Source organism: Procambarus clarkii, chromosome 30 (assembly GCF_040958095.1).
Source record: "Procambarus clarkii isolate CNS0578487 chromosome 30, FALCON_Pclarkii_2.0, whole genome shotgun sequence".
Lineage (NCBI taxonomy): Eukaryota > Metazoa > Arthropoda > Malacostraca > Decapoda > Cambaridae > Procambarus > Procambarus clarkii.
In genome coordinates this window covers 4,338,159-4,357,313 of record NC_091179.1, presented here as the reverse complement: position 1 = coordinate 4,357,313, position 19,155 = coordinate 4,338,159, and the positions used below count along the sequence as shown (strand labels likewise).

Below are 19,155 nucleotides of genomic sequence, written 5' to 3'. Positions count from 1 at the left end.
AGTTCCAAAAGGTGCTTCTTGACCTCATCTCTTGTAATTTCGAACCTTTCCAAGGTCACCTGGTTTGTTGCCACCTCTCCTAGCTCCTAGCGCCGTGACTTCTCCCTGTTCTATTGTAAAGACCTCCTGGAAATTTTGTTTAGTTCTTCACACACCTCTTTGTCATTCTCAGTGTACCTGTCCTCGCCCATCCTAAGTTTCATCACCTGTTCCTTCACTGTTGTCTTTCTCCTGGTGTGACTGTGTAGTAGGTTTGATTCGGTCTTGGCTTTGTTAGCTATATCATTTTCATACCTTTTCTCAGCTGCTCTTCTCACGCAAACATACTCCTTCCTGGTTCTCTGGTATCTCTCTCTACTTTCTGGTGTTCTGTTATTACGGAAGTTCCTCCATGCCCTTTTGTTCAGCTCCTTTGCTTTCATACATTCCCTATTAAACCACGGATTCTTCTTTTGCTTTTCTGTTTTTTTCCTGTCGGGCTGGGACAAACCTGCTTACAGCCTCCTGACACTTTTGGGTGACATAGTCCATCATGTCTTGTCTGGACTTGGTTCTGAGTTCTGAGTCCCAATGTATATCCCTTAGGAATTTACTCATCTCATAGTTTCCCTTTCGGTACGCCAGCCTTTTGTTTCCCAGTTCATTTTTGGGGGTGATAATTCATAGCTCAAGCAGGTACTCAAAGCTCAGTACACTATGATCACTCATTCCCAAGGAGGCTTCCAACTTAACTTCCCTTATATCCGACTCATTTAGGGTAAATATCAGATCAAGCAAGGCTGGTTCATCCCCTCCTCTCATTCTTGTCGGTCCCTTGACGTGATGACTTAGAACGTTTCTTGTTGCCACGTCCAGTAGCTTAGCTCTCCATGTGTCTGGTCCTCCATGTGGGTCTCTGTTCTCACAATCTATCTTCCCATGGTTGAAGTCTCCCATGATTAGTAGTCTGGATCCATTCCTGCTAGTCACAGAAGCTGCTCTCTCTATTATATTGATTGTGGCCAAGCTGTTTCTATCATATTCCTGTTTGGGTCTTCTGTCTTTCAGTGGGAGGGGGGGTTATATATGACTACTACTATAATTTTCTGTCCTCCAGTTGCTATGGTGCCTGATATGTAGTCAATAAAACCTTCACAGTTCTGAATTACCATCTCTTCAAAACTCCAACCTTCTCTTATTAGTAAAGCTACACCACCTCCTCCTCTCCCTTCTCTCTCTTTCCTCCCAACATAGTAGCCCCGTGAAAACACTGCATTTGTTATGGTTTTCGTTAGCAATGTTTCTGTGAGTGATATTATGTCTGGGTTTTCTTCTACTGCCCATTCTCCGAGTTGACTTGTTTTATTTGTAATCCCATCTATGTTAGTGTACATTGCCTGAAGCTACCTTTCTTCTGTTCATTTTCTAGTCCCCTTCTTGGCAAGCATTCTGCTGGTGTGGAAAGCTGTTCCCTGGGTGACAAGATCTGTGAGGTGGTTTGCAGGGTCTCAGAGGATTTTGGGGTGGGAGTGGGGGATCAAGTGAAGGGGGGGACAGGTAGGGTGTAGGTTAAGGAGATAGAGGGGACATGGAGAATATGGGGTGAGGGGGGAAGAAGGATAGGGAGGGTATGGGATGAAAGGGGAGGGGGGCCAGGGGGGGGGAAAGGTGAGAGGGGGGACATGGTGGGAATGGGGAAGGGGTGACAGGGTCAGATTGGGGGGGGAGGGAGGCGGTGTGAGCATTTGGGTGGTGGCAGGTAGGGTGAGGGGAAGGGAGGGTTTCTATGCAGAGGGGGGGTGGTGGTGTTGCCCTCCCCTCTGGTGTTGCTGGGATGCTGGTTTTGGGTTCCTCTCTTGTCTCTGGGACTGTTGTGTTGGGGCTGCAATTTCCTAGTTTACTCCTCTCTCCCTCACACTGTGTGTGTGTGTGTGTGTGTGTGTGTGTGTGTGTGTGTGTGTGTGTGTGTGTGTGTGTGTGTGTGTGTGTGTGTGTGTGTGTGTGTGTGTGTGTGTGTTTGTGTTTGTGTTTGTTTAAGAACAATAATTTATTTGTTATTTCTAACTTTACAGAACAAGTGGGATCATACGTAAAGTTGAGTTTGTCAGCGAAGGTGTAGATGAGACGGGTATCAAGGGAGTCCACCAGCAAGACCGCTGTTCCTTGGGCCTCGCTGACCCGCTGGTAGTCAAGGTACGGGGATATCCTCGTTGCTGTTACTATTCTCATCTTGTGGCCCATAAAGTCTTGAATGCTCTCTGCCGAAGTTGGATAAATAGTGAATAGAATTTATATTAAACACTACATATATTTTATCTTGAATCTATGATTGAAATGATCAAGTGTTCATATATGTTATGGCCTGTTACCTTTCTGGTAATTTGTTCAATTGATCAATCACCCTTTTAACTATAAACTAACTAATATTTGCTTTTATATATATTTTTTTTATTTTTACCTGAATTTACCTGAGTTACTAATTTACGTAACAATAAGTAACAATTTTAGCCACATAATTTGTTTAATAAAACAGGTACACATATACAAGAAAGTAAAAATAAAAAGAAAAGTACACCAAACAGTATGTACACAGTGATACAGTAACAGTACAACGACAGTCGAACAAACACACAAGTACAGTATAGAACAGAACATCAGAACAGCCTTAAGGAACCTGTGTAAGAAATCATTCAAAATCTTGTATACCAAATAATTATGATCAAACCTGGAGTATGCGGCCCCAGCATGGAACCCGTACCTTGTCAAGCACAAGACGAAGCTGTAAAAAATTCAGAGGTATGCCACTAGAATAGTCCCAGAACTAAGAGGCATGAGTTACGAGGAAAGAATGCGGGAAATGCACCTCACGACACTGGAAGACAAAAGAGTAAGAGGGGACATGATCACTACCTACAAAATCCTCAGGGGTATTGACAGGGTCGATATGGATAAAGTGTTTAACACTGGTCGAACACGAACAAGGGGGCACAGGTGGAAACTGAGTAACCAAATGAGCCACACGGACGTTAGAAAGAACTTTTTCAGTGTCAGAGTAGTTAACAGATGGAATGCATTAGGCAGTGATGTGGTGGAGGCTGACTCCATACAGTTTCAAATATAGATATGATAGAGCCCAGTAGGCTCGGGAATCTGTACATCTGTTGATTGACAGTTGAGAGGCGGGACCAAAGAGCCAAAGCTCAACCCCAGCAAACACAAATAGGTGAGTACAGACCGTTAGTCTGCCGTCCTCCAACAACACAGAGCACGGCACTGCTCATTTGCACTCAGCCAGGATCGTCACACACACAGGCCCATCACCCGGAAGACTGGGAGGAAGAACAATATCCCCAACGGCGCTTACTGGGTCTTAAGGGGCGGAAAATCATCCTCTCTAAATATATTTACCCAAGCAGCCACGCCAGCGGTGCAAGCCGCTGCCAGGTAACCCTGCCGACCACAATGATAATGCTGACCTCTATACTGACAGGGAAACATAAACCCCCATCAGGAATAACGAAGATGGGACTCTCCGCATTAGGAACATTGAGTCCTGATGCCATCATGCATCCCCGCACAGTAGCTGGCAGAGACGGTATTGCGCCGGATACTGAGTACTTTCCCAAACCACCCAAACAACCTGTTCAAATGCTTATCCGACAATTTGAACAGTGCTCCACGCACTGCAACGTAAGTCAGTGTCACACTCAATTTATCCCCGCAAACGGTGCCCGCTCCATCAGGCAGAGGGAAAGAATGCCCCTCACACCGACCGAGGAGCTCATGAAACACATCTTGATTGAGAAACTTACCACACGTCGGTCCTGAAGAAGCTGAAGGCCTATCAGATCGGGCTACTTGACACGTAGGACGTCTACCAACGCAAGATCAACCAACGTGTGGTCTATCGGCAATGAAAACTTTAAACCAGCCGAGGGAGTCCTCATCTTATCTCTTATCATCCTCAACATAAATGCGTCTGCGTCTCCCAACATTTGTACTGGTGCAGTCATGGAAGGGACAAATCCGTCATCCAAACTGCAACTACAATCAAGACAACAAAACGTCCTCATCAATGGAGACAAGGTAGAACCCATCCTGATATACTCACGCATCGCACTGGCAGAGCACCAAAACAGGACCCACCAGCCACAAAACGTCCACCACCATGGCGTGTGCACCATCTGAGGAGCCGAAGGGAGTCTAGCCCTAGCTTCGGTAGGGGAAGGACGTGGTGAATCGGCGCTCCGGCTGTTGGTGGTGTTTACCAATTTGGCCGGTTGAGGGAGGGTGTGTCTCTGCCTGCCTGTGCTGACGTGGAGTTAACGATGGGGGTCCCCCTCCCCCCTGTCCTGCGGGCTCAGTCTGTGGGCCTCGAATTTTCCGGCCGGGCTGGGTACCCAGAGATAGCGCTTGTGTGTGAGGTGCTTCATGTCCCTGTGATCGACATTTATGGTGTCGAGCTGGTGACGGCTCGTCGAGCGATATTGAAATTTACCGAGGAATTGGCATATCGCGAGTTTCTCCGTCATTACGAGGGGCGGACATTTCCCTTGCCGGATGGTGCGGGCACTGTGTCACTCTCTGATCGGAGTGGTGCCCTCACGTACGTCAGTGTGCATGGGGCTTCGTTGGAGTTTCCAGAGAGTCTGCTACGGCGGTACTTCGGCCGGTATGGCGCAGTGATTAGTGTGCGGTGTGTGGTGTCTTCCAGTCCACTTAAGGGTGTGAGGACCAACATTTGCACCCTGGGCATGAGGCTCCGGGAAGATATTCCGTCCTCTGTGCGGCTTATGGGCTACAACGTTCGGGTATTTTACGCCCGCCAGCCTCGGACGTGTTATCGTTGTGGCCTCTTGGGCCATCAGGCTGCTGACTGTTCTGCGCCTGCCGTTGCACCCGTGAACCTCTTTAGTGAGGTGGATTTTCCGCCGCTTCCTGTGGAGGAGGATTCAGTGGATGTGGCCGTCTCTTCAGCCCCGGATGTGCCCCCTGTGTCGCCTGTTGCGCCGCCTGGTGCGCCCCCTGTTGTTGTCGCCTCTCCTAAAGAGGTGGTAGCGTCGCAGGGTGATCGTCCTGCGCCGACTTGTGTCCCTGGGGTTCTTCAGACTGCCTGCTGCTCGATTCCCCCGGCTTCCAGTTCGTCCTCTGCTGCGTCTGACCCTGTCCCTGCACCCTCGCCGTCTGTTCTGGCTGTGCTGGGTGTTGGGGTGGATCCGGCGCTTCCTCCTGTGCCTGGCCTGGTGCCCCATGTGGTTGAGGATGCTGCCGTTCTGCGACGTGCATCGGTTCGCCCTGCTTGTGTTGCGCGTGTCTCGGAGTCTGCCTCCGGGTCGGATGATGTGCGGCCCGAGCCTAAGCGTTCTCGGCGTTCGTCTTCAGCATGGACAGATGTTGGCGACTTCGTCGCTTGTGAATCTGCCGGCGACGGAGGGATGGCTCTGGTTATGTTGCGTACTACGGTGACGGCGGAGGTGCATTTGCCTGAGGATGCCCGTGCCAGTGTTTCGGCCTCCACTGCTGATGTGGTGACTGAGGTTCCTGCTTCGGGTGCGTCGCCTGCATCGGATGGCTCCGGTTCTTCATGGGGGGTGGTTCCCCCCTGCCGAGGTTCGTGGTGAGCGGGGTGGCCTGGTGATGGTGTTGAAAAAGACTGCTCGTTCTGGGGGTTCTGTAACCCCTTCCTCGGTCCCCGTTTCATCGGCTGCGGTCTCGACGCCTCTTCCGTCTCCGGCCGTCTCTTCAGTGTCTCCTGCGGTCTCGGTGGAGTTGCCATCTCGTCGCTTGTCCCCTGCTCCTGTGCGTACGGCGACGCAGCCGTCTCGGCAGCCCTCATACGCTTCAACGGTGTCGTCTGCTACCTCGAAGGACGTGGGTTGCTCTCCCCAGCCTCGTTATGCGACTTGCGTCAGTGAGCTTAAGGAGTGGCCGTTTCCACCTGATCTGGTGGTTCCCGAGTTTATGAAGGGGCCGCGGCGGCAGGGGGATTGTCCCCCTACCGACAGGGAATATATGATTTGGGAGGCCTACAAACGACGGTATCCCTGGGCTGCGGAGACGTATGGTCTTGTCTCTGAGGAATGTGTTCCTCACTCGTGATTCCTTTGTGTGTTGAGGGTTGTTTCCATTAGTGTGCATGGGTGTGGGGTGTGGGTCGGGTGTGTGAGAGTGGGTGGGGCGGGTTTGTTTCCCGGTTCCTGCGTGCTCCGGTTTGTGGTTGTGGGTTTTTTGTGTGGCTTGTGTGTATGTGTCCGGTTCCTGTGCGGTCCGGGGTTTGGTTTGTGTGTGTCATGTGCTTATGTTATGCTTTGTGGTTTTATGGTTGTATGATGCTGTTTGTGCGCTTGTTTGTGTGGTGTTGAGTGCCCTTCAGGCTGTTGGCGTGACCTGGTCTGGGTTTATGCTTTTTGTCGAGTTTTGCCGTTGAGCTTTTCCTTTTGTTTCTTGTATAATTATGTTGTATTGTTAGTTATTTATTATTTACTTTTTTGTTTTTATGTTGGTGCCTCTCCGTGTGTGTGTGCGGTGCTGGTAGCCTTGTTCTGTACGTTTCAGGTTTTGGTGTGTTATTTCTGTTTTGTATTCTGCTGTGTTTCACTTAATTATTGTATTCTGTTTGTAATTATTGTTGTTTTGTGATCGGCCCTTCCGGCCGGCGTTATTGTGTTTAGTACTTTTGTTCCTTAGTTTTGCCCGTTTGTGCTTTGTCTTTTTGTTCTGTTTTATGATGTAACTGTTTCCTTTTATTGTACTTATAAGCATGTTTGCATGTAAAAATAAAAATAAAAAAAAAAAATCTGAGGAGCCGAAAATAGAATAACTGGCCCTCTGGTGGCCAAGTGACCAATCCTGGCCCACTAACAATAGTACCCTCAGTTCTCAGTCCTGCATTGCGATTTGTTTAGCTTGAAACTTTGGTCCACGTTTGTGTTACATCTGATCTTTTGAAGAAATTGTCCAGATCAGTATCTTCCAAATTGTTCAGTATTTTAAAAGATCTAATGAGATATATGCTGTCATGCCTGGCTTGCAGTGTTGTTAGGCTTGTGGCCCTCAACCATTCCTGATAAGCGAGTTGACTTAGCTCTGGGATGATTTTTGTTGCCCGGTGTTGCAACTTTTCCAGAGGTGGAATTAAAATACAAATTTTATCCACTTGTATTCTTCAGTTATGTCTTCACTTGCTCTTCGCCCAAGTAGAGAATATAAATAAAGCTTTTTCAGTCTATCTTCCTAGGAAAAGTTTAAAATACTGGGGATTTCTTTGCTGTCCTCCTGTAAACATTGTTACTGTAAAAACTCTAGGAAGAGATTCGGTCTGCTCCATCGTCGCCTCTTCTATCATACCACGTCTATATATTCAAGTACTGCAGCCACAAAAACAACAACTACTTTCCAGACATCTAGACAATACCACCAGTCTACCTACCCCACAGCCCGTCACCCTCCTCGCACCTGGTGACGCCTCGGGACCTCACGCCATCTCAAACAAGCAGTTAACGAGCCGGTTCATAGTTAAAGAAGCTAGCAGCACCACCTGCACGGCCGTCGTCATGTATATATAGGGCTACCTAGCCCACTACGATTCAGATTACTCCTGAGTGCTCTATTGAGTAGACCTGTTGACATACCTTGGTATGGTAACAGTTATTCAGTCTGGCTCACAGTATTCCCGCACCATATTTTATTTGCACATTAACATAACGTAAATTTGATTGTTCATCTTGTTTGTTTTGCACACTTTGTATAAGAGCCAAGCCAGGATATTATTTTAGGTTTTGTAATTTGTTTAACTCTAGTTTTTTTTTAAAGTCAAGTATTTTTAAATGTTTTTCCCTCTGTCTTATCCTACAGTTACCTCCCCATGAAGACAACTTGCAGTTTATTTTTTTTCCTTTTTTTACTTATTTTATGTGACTGGCATTCCATCTGCCTAGAGAGACTGCAATATCACCTATTTTCCTCGTCACATAAATTCAGGCCCTGTCCTAAGAGCCTAGGCCAGGTAATGCTTCTTGACCCTTTACTTAAAGTTGTGGTAACTGTACTTGGCTTTAATACAAGTTTAATTTTTCAAAACTCTTATTCTTTGAAAAATTTTAATGGTGCTTCATACTGTTTGCTTTCCAGATGTAGCATTATATTATTGTTGGATGACTTTGGATTACGTGGTGTCTGGTGGCCCACAGTCATACTCGTGATTGGTTGTTCCGTAATCTTTGCTATATCCTGTGTTTCCACCTTATCCTCGTCCCTACAGTAGAGTTCTCATTCAGGCAGATCACCCCTTTGATACCCTGGTCTGTCTTCGGGTTAAGTACACCCACATCCTTGCAACCCGAACGTAGTGGGATATAGAGGGCCAAAGTTCCTCTTGCATGAACAATGCTGTAAGGTTGGGACCCCCTACAAGCAGTTCTAGTCAATAATTGACACTTCGCACCCCTACGCGTCGGTCAGAGATATGGTACTTACACAGGTAGGGAGTTAACATTCTTTTCCATAGCACAAAGATTGTTAATTCATTAAGTACTATCTAGTTTTACTAGGAAACCTTTTACCCTTGCTCTCGTCATTTAGAAACAAGGTAAGAAATCCCTACATCTTTTGGACTACCTTCGAGACAAATGTCTCACAATTAAAGTAGGATCCCTCTTTCCCTTATTCTCGTCATATTGAGTACCGGGTACAAGATTCCCTACTTCCTTGAACATTTAGTTTCATTTTTTATCTTGATCACATATTAAAGTTAATTGTAACCTTGATTATTAAGTTTAAACAGGATAGTTTACCGGTGCCACGTCATCTGTCACTTTGACATTTTATATTTTGGTACATCCACCTGGGTATTCTCTTGCAAATATTTGCTATCATTCTCCATGGTTTCGTCTTTCCACATTTAGACAGAATCCAAACAATGAAGTGGGCACACTACATCGTGCCACCAAGGCGGAGATGCTGATTCTAGTAAATTAGTACAACCTTACGGCCCCATATGGAGCAACTAAAACCGATTTACAAAACCTCATATTGGACCACTTATTAGATAATGATATTATTACATCTGAGTGTCATAAGCAATACTTAATTGCAGACAAGAACGCCTTGGCAAACATGAAATTGAAGCTAGAACTTGCTAACGTCGAACGCGAACGTCTGAAAGAACAAGCTGCCTTTTGAGAAGGAAGCTTTCCACAGGAAGGAACGTGAAGCTGCCCTTCAGAAAGAACAAGCTGCGCTAGAACGTGAGCGGGAGAAAGAACAAGCAGCCCTTCAACGTGAACAGGTTAAATTCCAACAAGAACGTGAGCAGGAAATACTAGAGTTAAGAGAACGCGAGCTAGAGATACAACGTGAACACGAGAAGAAACAAGCCGCCCTGACTCTAGACAACGGTAGTAAAGAACTCAACTTAGAAACTGCACACCACACTCGGCGCCAGCAAACAGAAGCTAACCTTCTGTTTGGTACGTTTTAACCTCTCGCATGCAATTAAGTTGATGTTATTTTTGTTGCGGCAGAAGTAGATGTCTTTTTTTTTCACTTCATTTGAGGCTCTGGCTACCCAACTTAGCTGGCCTCAGGATCAGAGGTCTGCGCTTCTCAGGTCTCATTTAACAGGTAGAGCTGCAGTGACTCTTAGTAATATAGCGTCTGAAACTGACTACAAGGTACTGAAGCAAGCAGTGCTCGATGCCTACCTCCTCTCCATCGAGACCTACAGACGTAAGTTCAGGGATTACCTTAAAGTAAGTGCTACCACTTACCTAGAGTTTGCCAATAACAAAAAGAGATATTTTATGTAGTGGCTGGAAGCCGCTCAAGTCTCCACATTTACAGATCTCGTCAACCTCTCTTTAGTGGAAGAATTCCTTTGGCGTGTACCTAATTCAATACGTCTCTACTTAGCAGACAAAGGAAGAAAGCTATCTTACCAGATGTGCTTAATTGGTTGACTCCTACAGTCTTATTCATAGAGTACCAGCGATAAGCCATTTAGTAAGACCTGGTTTAGTCCTGAAAAAGTGAGTACCAATAATGTGAACTCCTCTTTGTATTGCAATTATTGCAAAGACTATGGGCATACCGTAGAGAAGTGTACCAATCCTCACTGTAAGGTCTGCAGTGAAAATAAACCCAAATCGCCTCCTCCTAAAATGCATAAGTCCTAATTAAGCCTGTGTTGAATATTTTTGTTTCATCCACTGATCTTTCTCTCTTCAACAGACACCTTTATCCCGGAACCGTGTCTGCCAGTAGCGGAGATTCGGAGGAAAGGTTCAAAGTGATGATCTTGAGGGACACAGCTGCTCTACAATCTATTCTTCTGATGTCAGCTGTACCCAATGTCACCTACACTGGAGAAACTGTCCTCATCATGGACCTAACTGCCACTACTCCATATCCTCTTGCCAGAGTCCGCCTGGATTGTCCGTTTATGAAAGGTGAAGTCAAAGTCGCTATCCGGGAAAAGCCTTTTCCCGTTTCAGGAGTTCAACTTCTCCTGGGCAACGACTTGGCAGAAGATCTACAACCTGCGAATTTAATCACGGAAGATCCCCCAGGTATGTGATTCAGCAGTGGAACACCCTATCTTGCAGTTGGTTGAAGAGGTCCAAGCAACAGATTCTGACGACGTCTTCCCTCCTGTTATGGTGACGAAGCGGGCTACAGCTGCTCACCCAAAATCAGCTGCTGCAGCTGTTCCTCAAGGTTCTCAGAGCCTCCCACCGAATCTCACAGTATTGGAGTTTCGTAAGTTGTAGAGAGAGGATCCATCCTTAACATCTTTATTCTTACAGGGTGAGACACAACCTAACTCTATCCCTGGTTTCTTTGTAGAAAATAGTGTTGTACCGGCATTATAGAACCAGGAAATTGATAGAGAACGACGACCGGGCCACCATCAAACAACTGGTAGTTCCCTACAGCCTACGATCAGATATATTGCGTCTGGTCCGGAGATCTCGTACACACTACGGCTTCTACAAGGCCCTGAAACAGGACTACTACTGGCCAGGTGTGATTAGAGATATTAAACACCTTGTCAAAAATTGTCACGTCTCAGATGACAGGTAAGCAGAAGGCTCCTCTATTAAAGGCACCCCTGATACAGGTACCAGTGTCTTTTGAGCCGTTCAGTCCTACAATCAACTATGACGAGCCTCTGTCCCCCGACAGGCTCAGGGAATGGTCTTTTGTGTTTTACCATCAGGTATCTACAACAGTTTCCGTCGAGAACAGTACGGCTGCCAACGTTGTGAAACGCCTCGGGGAGCAGTCCCCGCAGTACAGACACCACCAGGAAAGTCAGAACAAGTGTGATACCATCTCCTCCAACGACCTGAGTAAGACAATCAACATCACCAAGGTATTGTCTAATCCTTCTCGTTGTATTTGGCATAACTACAATGGTTCTATATTCTCGATCTATTCCAACACCTGAAAGATCCTTTTCTCTACGAACCAAATCCAAATAAACGTGCTTCTCCAGACAACTTTACCTGCCCTCAGCTAAAATATTGTAAGACAAGCTTACTTTTCATTGCATTTGAAAGGCGTAAATCCTTGTCTTGTACTAACTCCATTCTCGCCTTGCCAGTTATTACAAAACCTTTAGTCTTCCACCCTGGCGATAGGAACACCATCATACCGCAGGGAGATGGGATCGTACACGATAGCTAAAATCATCAAAAGGGAGCCACTCAACATCTTGCCCTGCGTGCAAAACAACGAACCATCCAATCTACTAGGTTACAACTTCAACCTCTCCTCTAGGACCTCAACATTCTTCAGTCCCTCCGTCAGGATCAGCTCTCCAAACTTCGCTGAATCCTGCATCACCATGTGAACATCATGTATCACAATCTCCTTCGGTTCCTACTGCTAGCCCAGTTCTCCAATCAGCGCTTGCTACACTAGGCCTTACATCAGAGGAACAATCTCACCATCTCCTTGGATCACCATTCTCGTCAATCCATTCAGCTGGCTCGATTCATACTTCACAGAGACCTGCAGTGCTACCTCAGCATCTTTTACAAGCACCATTCTCTTCAGTTTCTGCAGCAGGCCCAGTTCTCTAACCAACGTTTACTACGCTGGGCAATGTACCTGCAGAACTTCAACATTACCATCAACTTCATCAAAGGCTACGACAACGTCGTCACCGACGCACTTTCACGAGTCCACGGGGTGGACTCATCCACTCCTATTTTCTACACTCCGTTGCAGTCGAATAGGCAATAGGAGCAGGCTTCGGGGGAGAGCTGTTACGGTAAAATCTCTAGGAAGGGATTCGGCCTGCTCCATCATCACCTATTCTATATTCTATCATACCACGTCTATATATTCAAGTACTGCAGCCACAACAATAACAGCTACTTTCCAGACGTATAGACAATGCCACCAGTCTACCACCCCCAGAGCCCATCACCCTTTTCGCACCTGGCGATGCCGCGGGAGCTCACACCATCTCAAACAAGGAGTTAACGAGCCGGTTCATAGTTAGAGAAGCTAGCAGCGCCACCTGCACGGCCGTCGTTGTGTATATATATAGGGCTACATAGCCCAAAACGATTCAGATTAATCCTGAGTGCTCTACTGAGTAGACCTGTTGACATATCTTGGTATAGTAACAGAGTTATTCATTCTGGCTCACAGTATTTCTGCACCATATTTTATTTTCACATTAACGTAACGTAAATTTCACTGTTCATCTTGTTTGTTTTGCTCACTTTGTATTAGAGCAAAGCCTGGATATTATTTTATGTTTTGCAAGTTGTTTAACTTCAGTTTTTTTTAAAGTCAAGTATTTTTAAATGTTTTTTTCCCTCTGTCTTATCCTACAGTTACCTCACCATGAAGACAACTTGCAGTTTAACTTTTTTTTATTTTTTTTTTTACTATTTTTTTTTATTTTATGTGACTGGCGTTCCATCTGCCTAGAGAGACTGCAATACCACCTACTTTTCGCGTCACAACTTCTTCAAGTGAATTTATGGCAACCAAATGTGAACTGCATAATAAAAACAAGGCTTAACTAGAAATGAATCCCAGTATCCTGTTCACTTTATTTAAAACATTTATGCATTATTTTCTTAGCTTGAGATCCTTACTAATCGTGACTCCCAGATCATTCTCGCATTCTGAATTGGCCGACGTGATAGTGTTGAACAGCCAATTCAGAATGCGAGAATGATCTGGGAGTTACGATTAGTAAAGATCTCAAGCTAAGAAAATAATGCATAAATGTTCGAAATAAAGTGAATAGGATACTGGGATTAATTTCTAGTTAAGCCCTGTTTTCATTATGCAGTTCACATTTGGTTGTGAACGCACCCACATGGGTGCATTCACTTCTTACGAAATGAACGATGAGGCCATTTATATGATATACTAGAAGAACCCGGCCACACGTTGCTGTGGCTCAGCAACGCATGTGCATTGCTGAGCCACAGCAACCTTCCCTGTCACCCAGTCCTCCCCACCATTCTCTCCTCTCCCGTCTCCTCAGCCTGCCAACCATTCCCCACTCCACCGTCCCCTCGTCCTCCTCACCATTCCCTACTACACCATCCCCTCTTTTTTTCAGGGTTATTTCTGTGCGGGCCCTAAGCCTCTGGCTGGCCCACTAAGTGATACTTGTTTCTGTTTTACTTGGGCGGAGTATGAGTATTTATGACTCAAATGGTCGCTTTAGTAAGATTTTGCCATGTGTTTAACAACTTCTTCTGCTCTGTTGAATCTAAGTTGAAATCTTAAAGGGTTTGTAACTGTGCACTGTGTTAGATCATTGTGTTAGATCATTATTGTTCCAGTGGTCTGTCGGACATTTCTCCACAGTGCTGACATTTCCTCTCATCTTCCGGAAACTGTAAGCCTATTTCCCATGCACATGGGTATCGAAGCCTGATGCGATGTAAGTGTACTTCTGTTGCTCTACTGCTCCCTTTCATCCAACCAAGTGGTTCGTAGTTGGTTGAATTCTTGTACCAACCTGCAGATCCTGATGTTGCACCTGCTGTGTTGAGGTCACTGTACATCTTCTGCATTGCTCTGATTCTAATTACTTTCTTAATCTGTGATTGACTCTGGGGTATGTAAATGTCTATATTTCTTCTCTTAGTTTCAAGTTTTGCAGCTTCATCTGCAACATCATTTCCTAGTATTCCCACATGACTTTGTACCCAGTTGATAAGTACGCATCGGCCTTGTCGTTTTAGTGTTTGCATTAATGATATGACATTTGTGATCAGATCCACCATCCCCTCTTTCTTCTCACCATGCCCCACTCCCCTTTCCCTTTGTCCTCCCCACCATTCTCCATTCCATCATCCCCTCGTCCCCACCATACCAAACTCCCCCGTCCCCTCGTCCTTCCCCACCATTACCTTTCCCTTGTCCCCTCGTCCTTCCCCACCATTACCCTTCCCTTGTCCTCTCGTCTTCCCTTCCGTCTCTCATTTCCGTCCCCTCATCATCCCCACCATTCCCCACTCCCTCGTCCGATGCCATCCCAAATGGTCTGATGTCCTATCAGAAAATTGGGAACATCAAGTGATCTGATGTTCCCCATTAATGAAATATAAGAAACAGTTAAAAAATTCAATGAAATATGAAAAAATAAAAAATAAACTATACACACGAAATGAACGATATGGTAAATTACACGGCTCAATTCCATCACAATTCACACAAAATAATTAAATCAAAATGAAAAAAAATAAAAATCAATGAAAACTAAATTTATCAATGCAATCAGAAACTTTGAAATGGAATTGTAACGTATTTAGTATAGCATGTGTGTTGTTCTTACCTGCAACAGATGGCACAGTTTGTCAAGAAAAGCATAGTTTTACCTGTCACAGGTGTGGCATCTATACTTATATTTACGAAATGAACGGTATGGTAAACAACACAGCTTAGTTCCAACACAATGTCACAAAATAATTCAATAAAAAATTAAATAAATCAAAATCTATGAAAAATTAAATTTATCAATGCAATCGGAAACATTGAAATGGAGTTCGTGACATATTTAGTAAAGCGTGAATATTGCTATTATGTGCAACAGATGGCACTGTTTTTCAAAAACGCGTGTTTTACCTGTCATAGGGAGTGGCATCTATATAATAGTATTCTATATAATAGTATAATAGACGCGCCTATTCGAATGCAACGTTGTGTCAAATTTTCAAAGCAATCGGTGAAGAACTTTCGGAGATTAGCGATTATTAACAAACGAACTTTTCCATTTTTATTTATATAGATAGATAGATGAACGGTATGGTAAACAACACATCTCAGTTCCAACACAATGTCACACAAAAAATTTCAATAAAAAATAAAATAAATCGAAATCTATGAAAATAAAATTTATCAATGCAATCGGTAACGTTGAAATGGAATTCATGACATATATAGTATAGCTTGAATATTGCTATTATGTGTAAGAGATGACGCTGTTTTTCAAAAACGTATGTTTTTACCTGTCACAGGGGGGTTTCATCTATATAGTAGGTATATAAAAAGTAGCGCCTATTCGAATGCAACGTTGTTAAAATTTCAAAGCAATCGGAGAAGAACTTTCGGAGAGTACAGCGTGTGTTGCTCTTACGTCCAACAGATGGTGCTGTTTTTTTAAAAAAAGTATGTTTTTTCTTGTCACAGATGAGTCATGTATATAGTAGATATATAAAAAGACGCGCCTATTCGAATGTAACGTTGTGTCAAAATTTCAAAGCAATCGGTAAAGAGGCTTCGAAGATTTCCCTCACTTGAAAAATAAAGTTTTTTAAGAAAACGCATGTTTTTTTTCCGTCCCAGACGTCATATCTATATAGTATGCATATAAAAACCTGGCCGGATGCGAATGGAACATTGTGTGAAAATTTCAAAGCAATCGGTAAAGAACTTTCGGAGATTAGTGATTTTGAACAAGTGAACATTTCCATTTTTATTTATATAGACTAGCTGCACCCGGCCACGCATTGCTGTGGCTCAGCAATGCATGTGCGTTGCTGAGCCACAGCAACCTTCCCCTGTCTCCCAGTCCTCCCCACCATTCCCTCTCCCCCGCCCCCTCGTCCTCCCAACCATTCCTCACTCTCATGTCCCTTCGCCCTCCCAACCATTCCCTATTCCCTCATCCCTTTCGTCCACCCCACCATTTCCTCCCTTCCCCATCCCTGTGTCCTCCCCACCATCCCCCACTCCACCGTCCGCTCGTTCTTCTAACCATTCCCCACTCCACGGTCCCTCTCATACCCATCTCCCACTCCCTCATCCCCCTGGCCTCCCTGTCATTCCCCTCTCCCGTGTTCCCTCGTCCTCTGCACCATTCCCCCACTCTCCTTGTTTTCTTGTCCTTCCTATCATTCTCCATTCCCCTGTCCCCTCGTCCCCACCATCCCTAACCCCTCATCTCCTCGTCCTCCCCACCATTACCCCCTCCCTTGTCCCGTCATCCTCAGTACCATCCCCCACTCCCATCCCCTCGTCCTTCCCACTATTCCCCACTCCCATCCCCTCGTCCTTCCCACCATTCCCCACTCCCTCATCCAATGCATTCCCAAATTATCTGATGTTCCCATCAGAAAGTAGGGAACATCAAATGATCTGATGTTCCCATCAGAAAGTAGGGAACATCAAATGATCTGATGTTCCCATCACTAAAATGTATGAAAAGCAATTAAAACGAAATGAAAAACAATGAAGAAATACAAAAAAACTATTCTCTTGAAATGAACAGTATGGTAAACAACAAAGCTCAATTCCAAAGGCAGTGTCACAAAATAATTAAATCAAAATGAAAATAATTCGAAATCTATGAAAATTCAATTTATCAATGAAATTGGAAACATTGAAACGGAATCGTAACATATTTATTATAGCGTTTATGGCTCTTACGTACAACAGATGGTGCTGTTTCTTAAAAAAATAGAATGTTTTACCTTTTACAAGTGTGGCATCTATACTTGTATATATGAAATGAACGGTGTGGTAAACAACACAGCTCAATTCCAATACAATGTCACACAAAATAATTAAATCAAACATAAAATAAATCGAAATCTATGAAAATTCAATTTATTGATGCAATGGGAAACATTGAAGTAGAAATCATAACATATTTAGTATAGCGTGTGTGTTGCTATTATGTTCAACAGATGGCACTGTTATTTCTTTAAATTGTGTTTTGCCTGTCACAGGTGTGGCATCTATACAGTAGGCATATAAAAACATGCGCATATTCGAATGCAATGTTGTATCAGAATTTCGACGCAATCAGTGAAGAACTTTGGGAGATAACAGGGTGTGTTGCTCTTACGTCCAACAGATGGTGGTGTTTATCAAAAAAGCATGTTTTTTCCCATCACAGGTCAGGCATGTATATAGTAAGAATATAAAAACAAACGCCTATTCAAATGCAAAGTTGTGTCAAAATTTCAAATCAATTGGTAAAGATGTTTCGAAGATTTCTTTCACCTGAAAAACACATGAAAAACACAGTTTTTTTAAAGCATGTTTTTTTCTGTCACAGACGTGACATCAATATAATATGTATATAAAAACCCGCTCTGATGCGAATGGAACATTATGTGGAAATTTCAAAGCAATCGGTGAAGAACTTTCTGAGATTAGCGATTTTGAACAAACGAACATTTCCATTTTTATTTATATAGATGGTAAGTGTCATATAGATGGAGGTCCGAGTGTTGCTGGAGTCGCCCTCAGTACCGTTCACGTGGTGCCCCCGGGAACATGTCACCTGCACCATGCGCCCTTGCACCTTGCCACCCTGGACCATGCCCCCCAGGACCATGCCCGTTTGGACCCCCGTCTCTTATAGTCGCCTACCTCGCCTCCTGACCAGAAATGGGCTATCGTTTTACTTACTTCAATTTTACTGTCGGAATCCTAATCCATTTGGACGGGATCTCAGTATACTGAAATCTGTCTCCATCACGAGAATGAGACCTAAATGATTCAATCTAAAAATCAACTGTTCATCCAGTTATTTCTAGCCTACTTATTTTTTTTTTTTTTTTTGCTCTTTTTAATAGACACTGATATACTTAAGCTTTGAACTGTTTATTGATAATTTCAACTTAGAATCCTTATCATGACTCCAACAGATTTTCTCATTAATACATCAGTTTAATGTTAATTTTTGTGCATTTGAAATGAGAGCTGAGGAATGGAACTCCAATACCATACCAGTGAATGCGGGTCATGTGTCAAATTTTGATTTTGGTACCAGGTCGAGGCCTCGGAATCCATAGAGGTTTCAGTTGAATCCCAGATATATTACTTATAGTGCATGGTGGTCCAGTGGTTTAAGACGTGTGCTTAAGAGACCCCAAGGTACACGTTCAAATCTTCTTCATGGCTCAAACTGATTTTCTCATGCTCATACCAGAGTTGACCGAAAGGTCAGAAATGTTTATTATGTATGGTTTGATTGCTGGTATATTAGGAGTTGAAAGAGGTCATTTATATAATACTTGTTTATGTCAGATGCTCTGAAGATTGGCCTACGACATTTATAACATTTAACTCATAGTAAATTACAAAGTTATATATCGGTTCAAAGTTGTATGTAGTTTCTTGAATTGGGAACTAACCTTGGAAGAGGTCGTCCCGGGGAAGGTCGGGTGAGTTGATGTTCATGTTGTGGACGAGTTGGACGCCAGCTTCCCCGTTGTTGTTGTACAGAGACCGCCTGTACACCCTTACGCCCCTGTTTGTTGATGCTGACAGGGTGGTGTCCAAAATATATATATATATATATATATATATATATATATATATATATATATATATATATATATATATATATATATATATATATATATATATATATATATATATATATATATATATATATATATATATATATATATATATATATATATATATATATATATATATATATATATATATATATATATATATATATATATATATATATATATATATATATATATATATATATATATATATATATATATATATATATATATATATATATATATATATATATATATATATATATATATATATATATATATATATATATATATATATATATATATATATATATATATATATATATATATATATATATATATATATATATATATATATATATATATATATATATATATATATATA

The 19,155-nt window shown here is 43.4% G+C and overlaps 1 protein-coding gene across 1 annotated transcript in view; it reads right to left on the bottom strand.

Moving 5' to 3' along the window:
* Positions 1-18,721, bottom strand: part of LOC123765602 (glutamate receptor-like) — a 46,759-nt gene extending 28,038 nt beyond the window's left edge. Inside the window, exons 1-2 of the mRNA XM_069333574.1 lie at positions 18,606-18,721; positions 2,069-2,237 (exon numbers count right to left, since the gene is read on the bottom strand). Coding sequence (XP_069189675.1) covers positions 2,069-2,237; positions 18,606-18,651 — 215 coding nt within the window. The 5' untranslated portion in view covers positions 18,652-18,721. The remainder of the gene's footprint in view (positions 1-2,068; positions 2,238-18,605) is intronic.
* Positions 18,722-19,155: the final 434 nt, after the last annotated feature.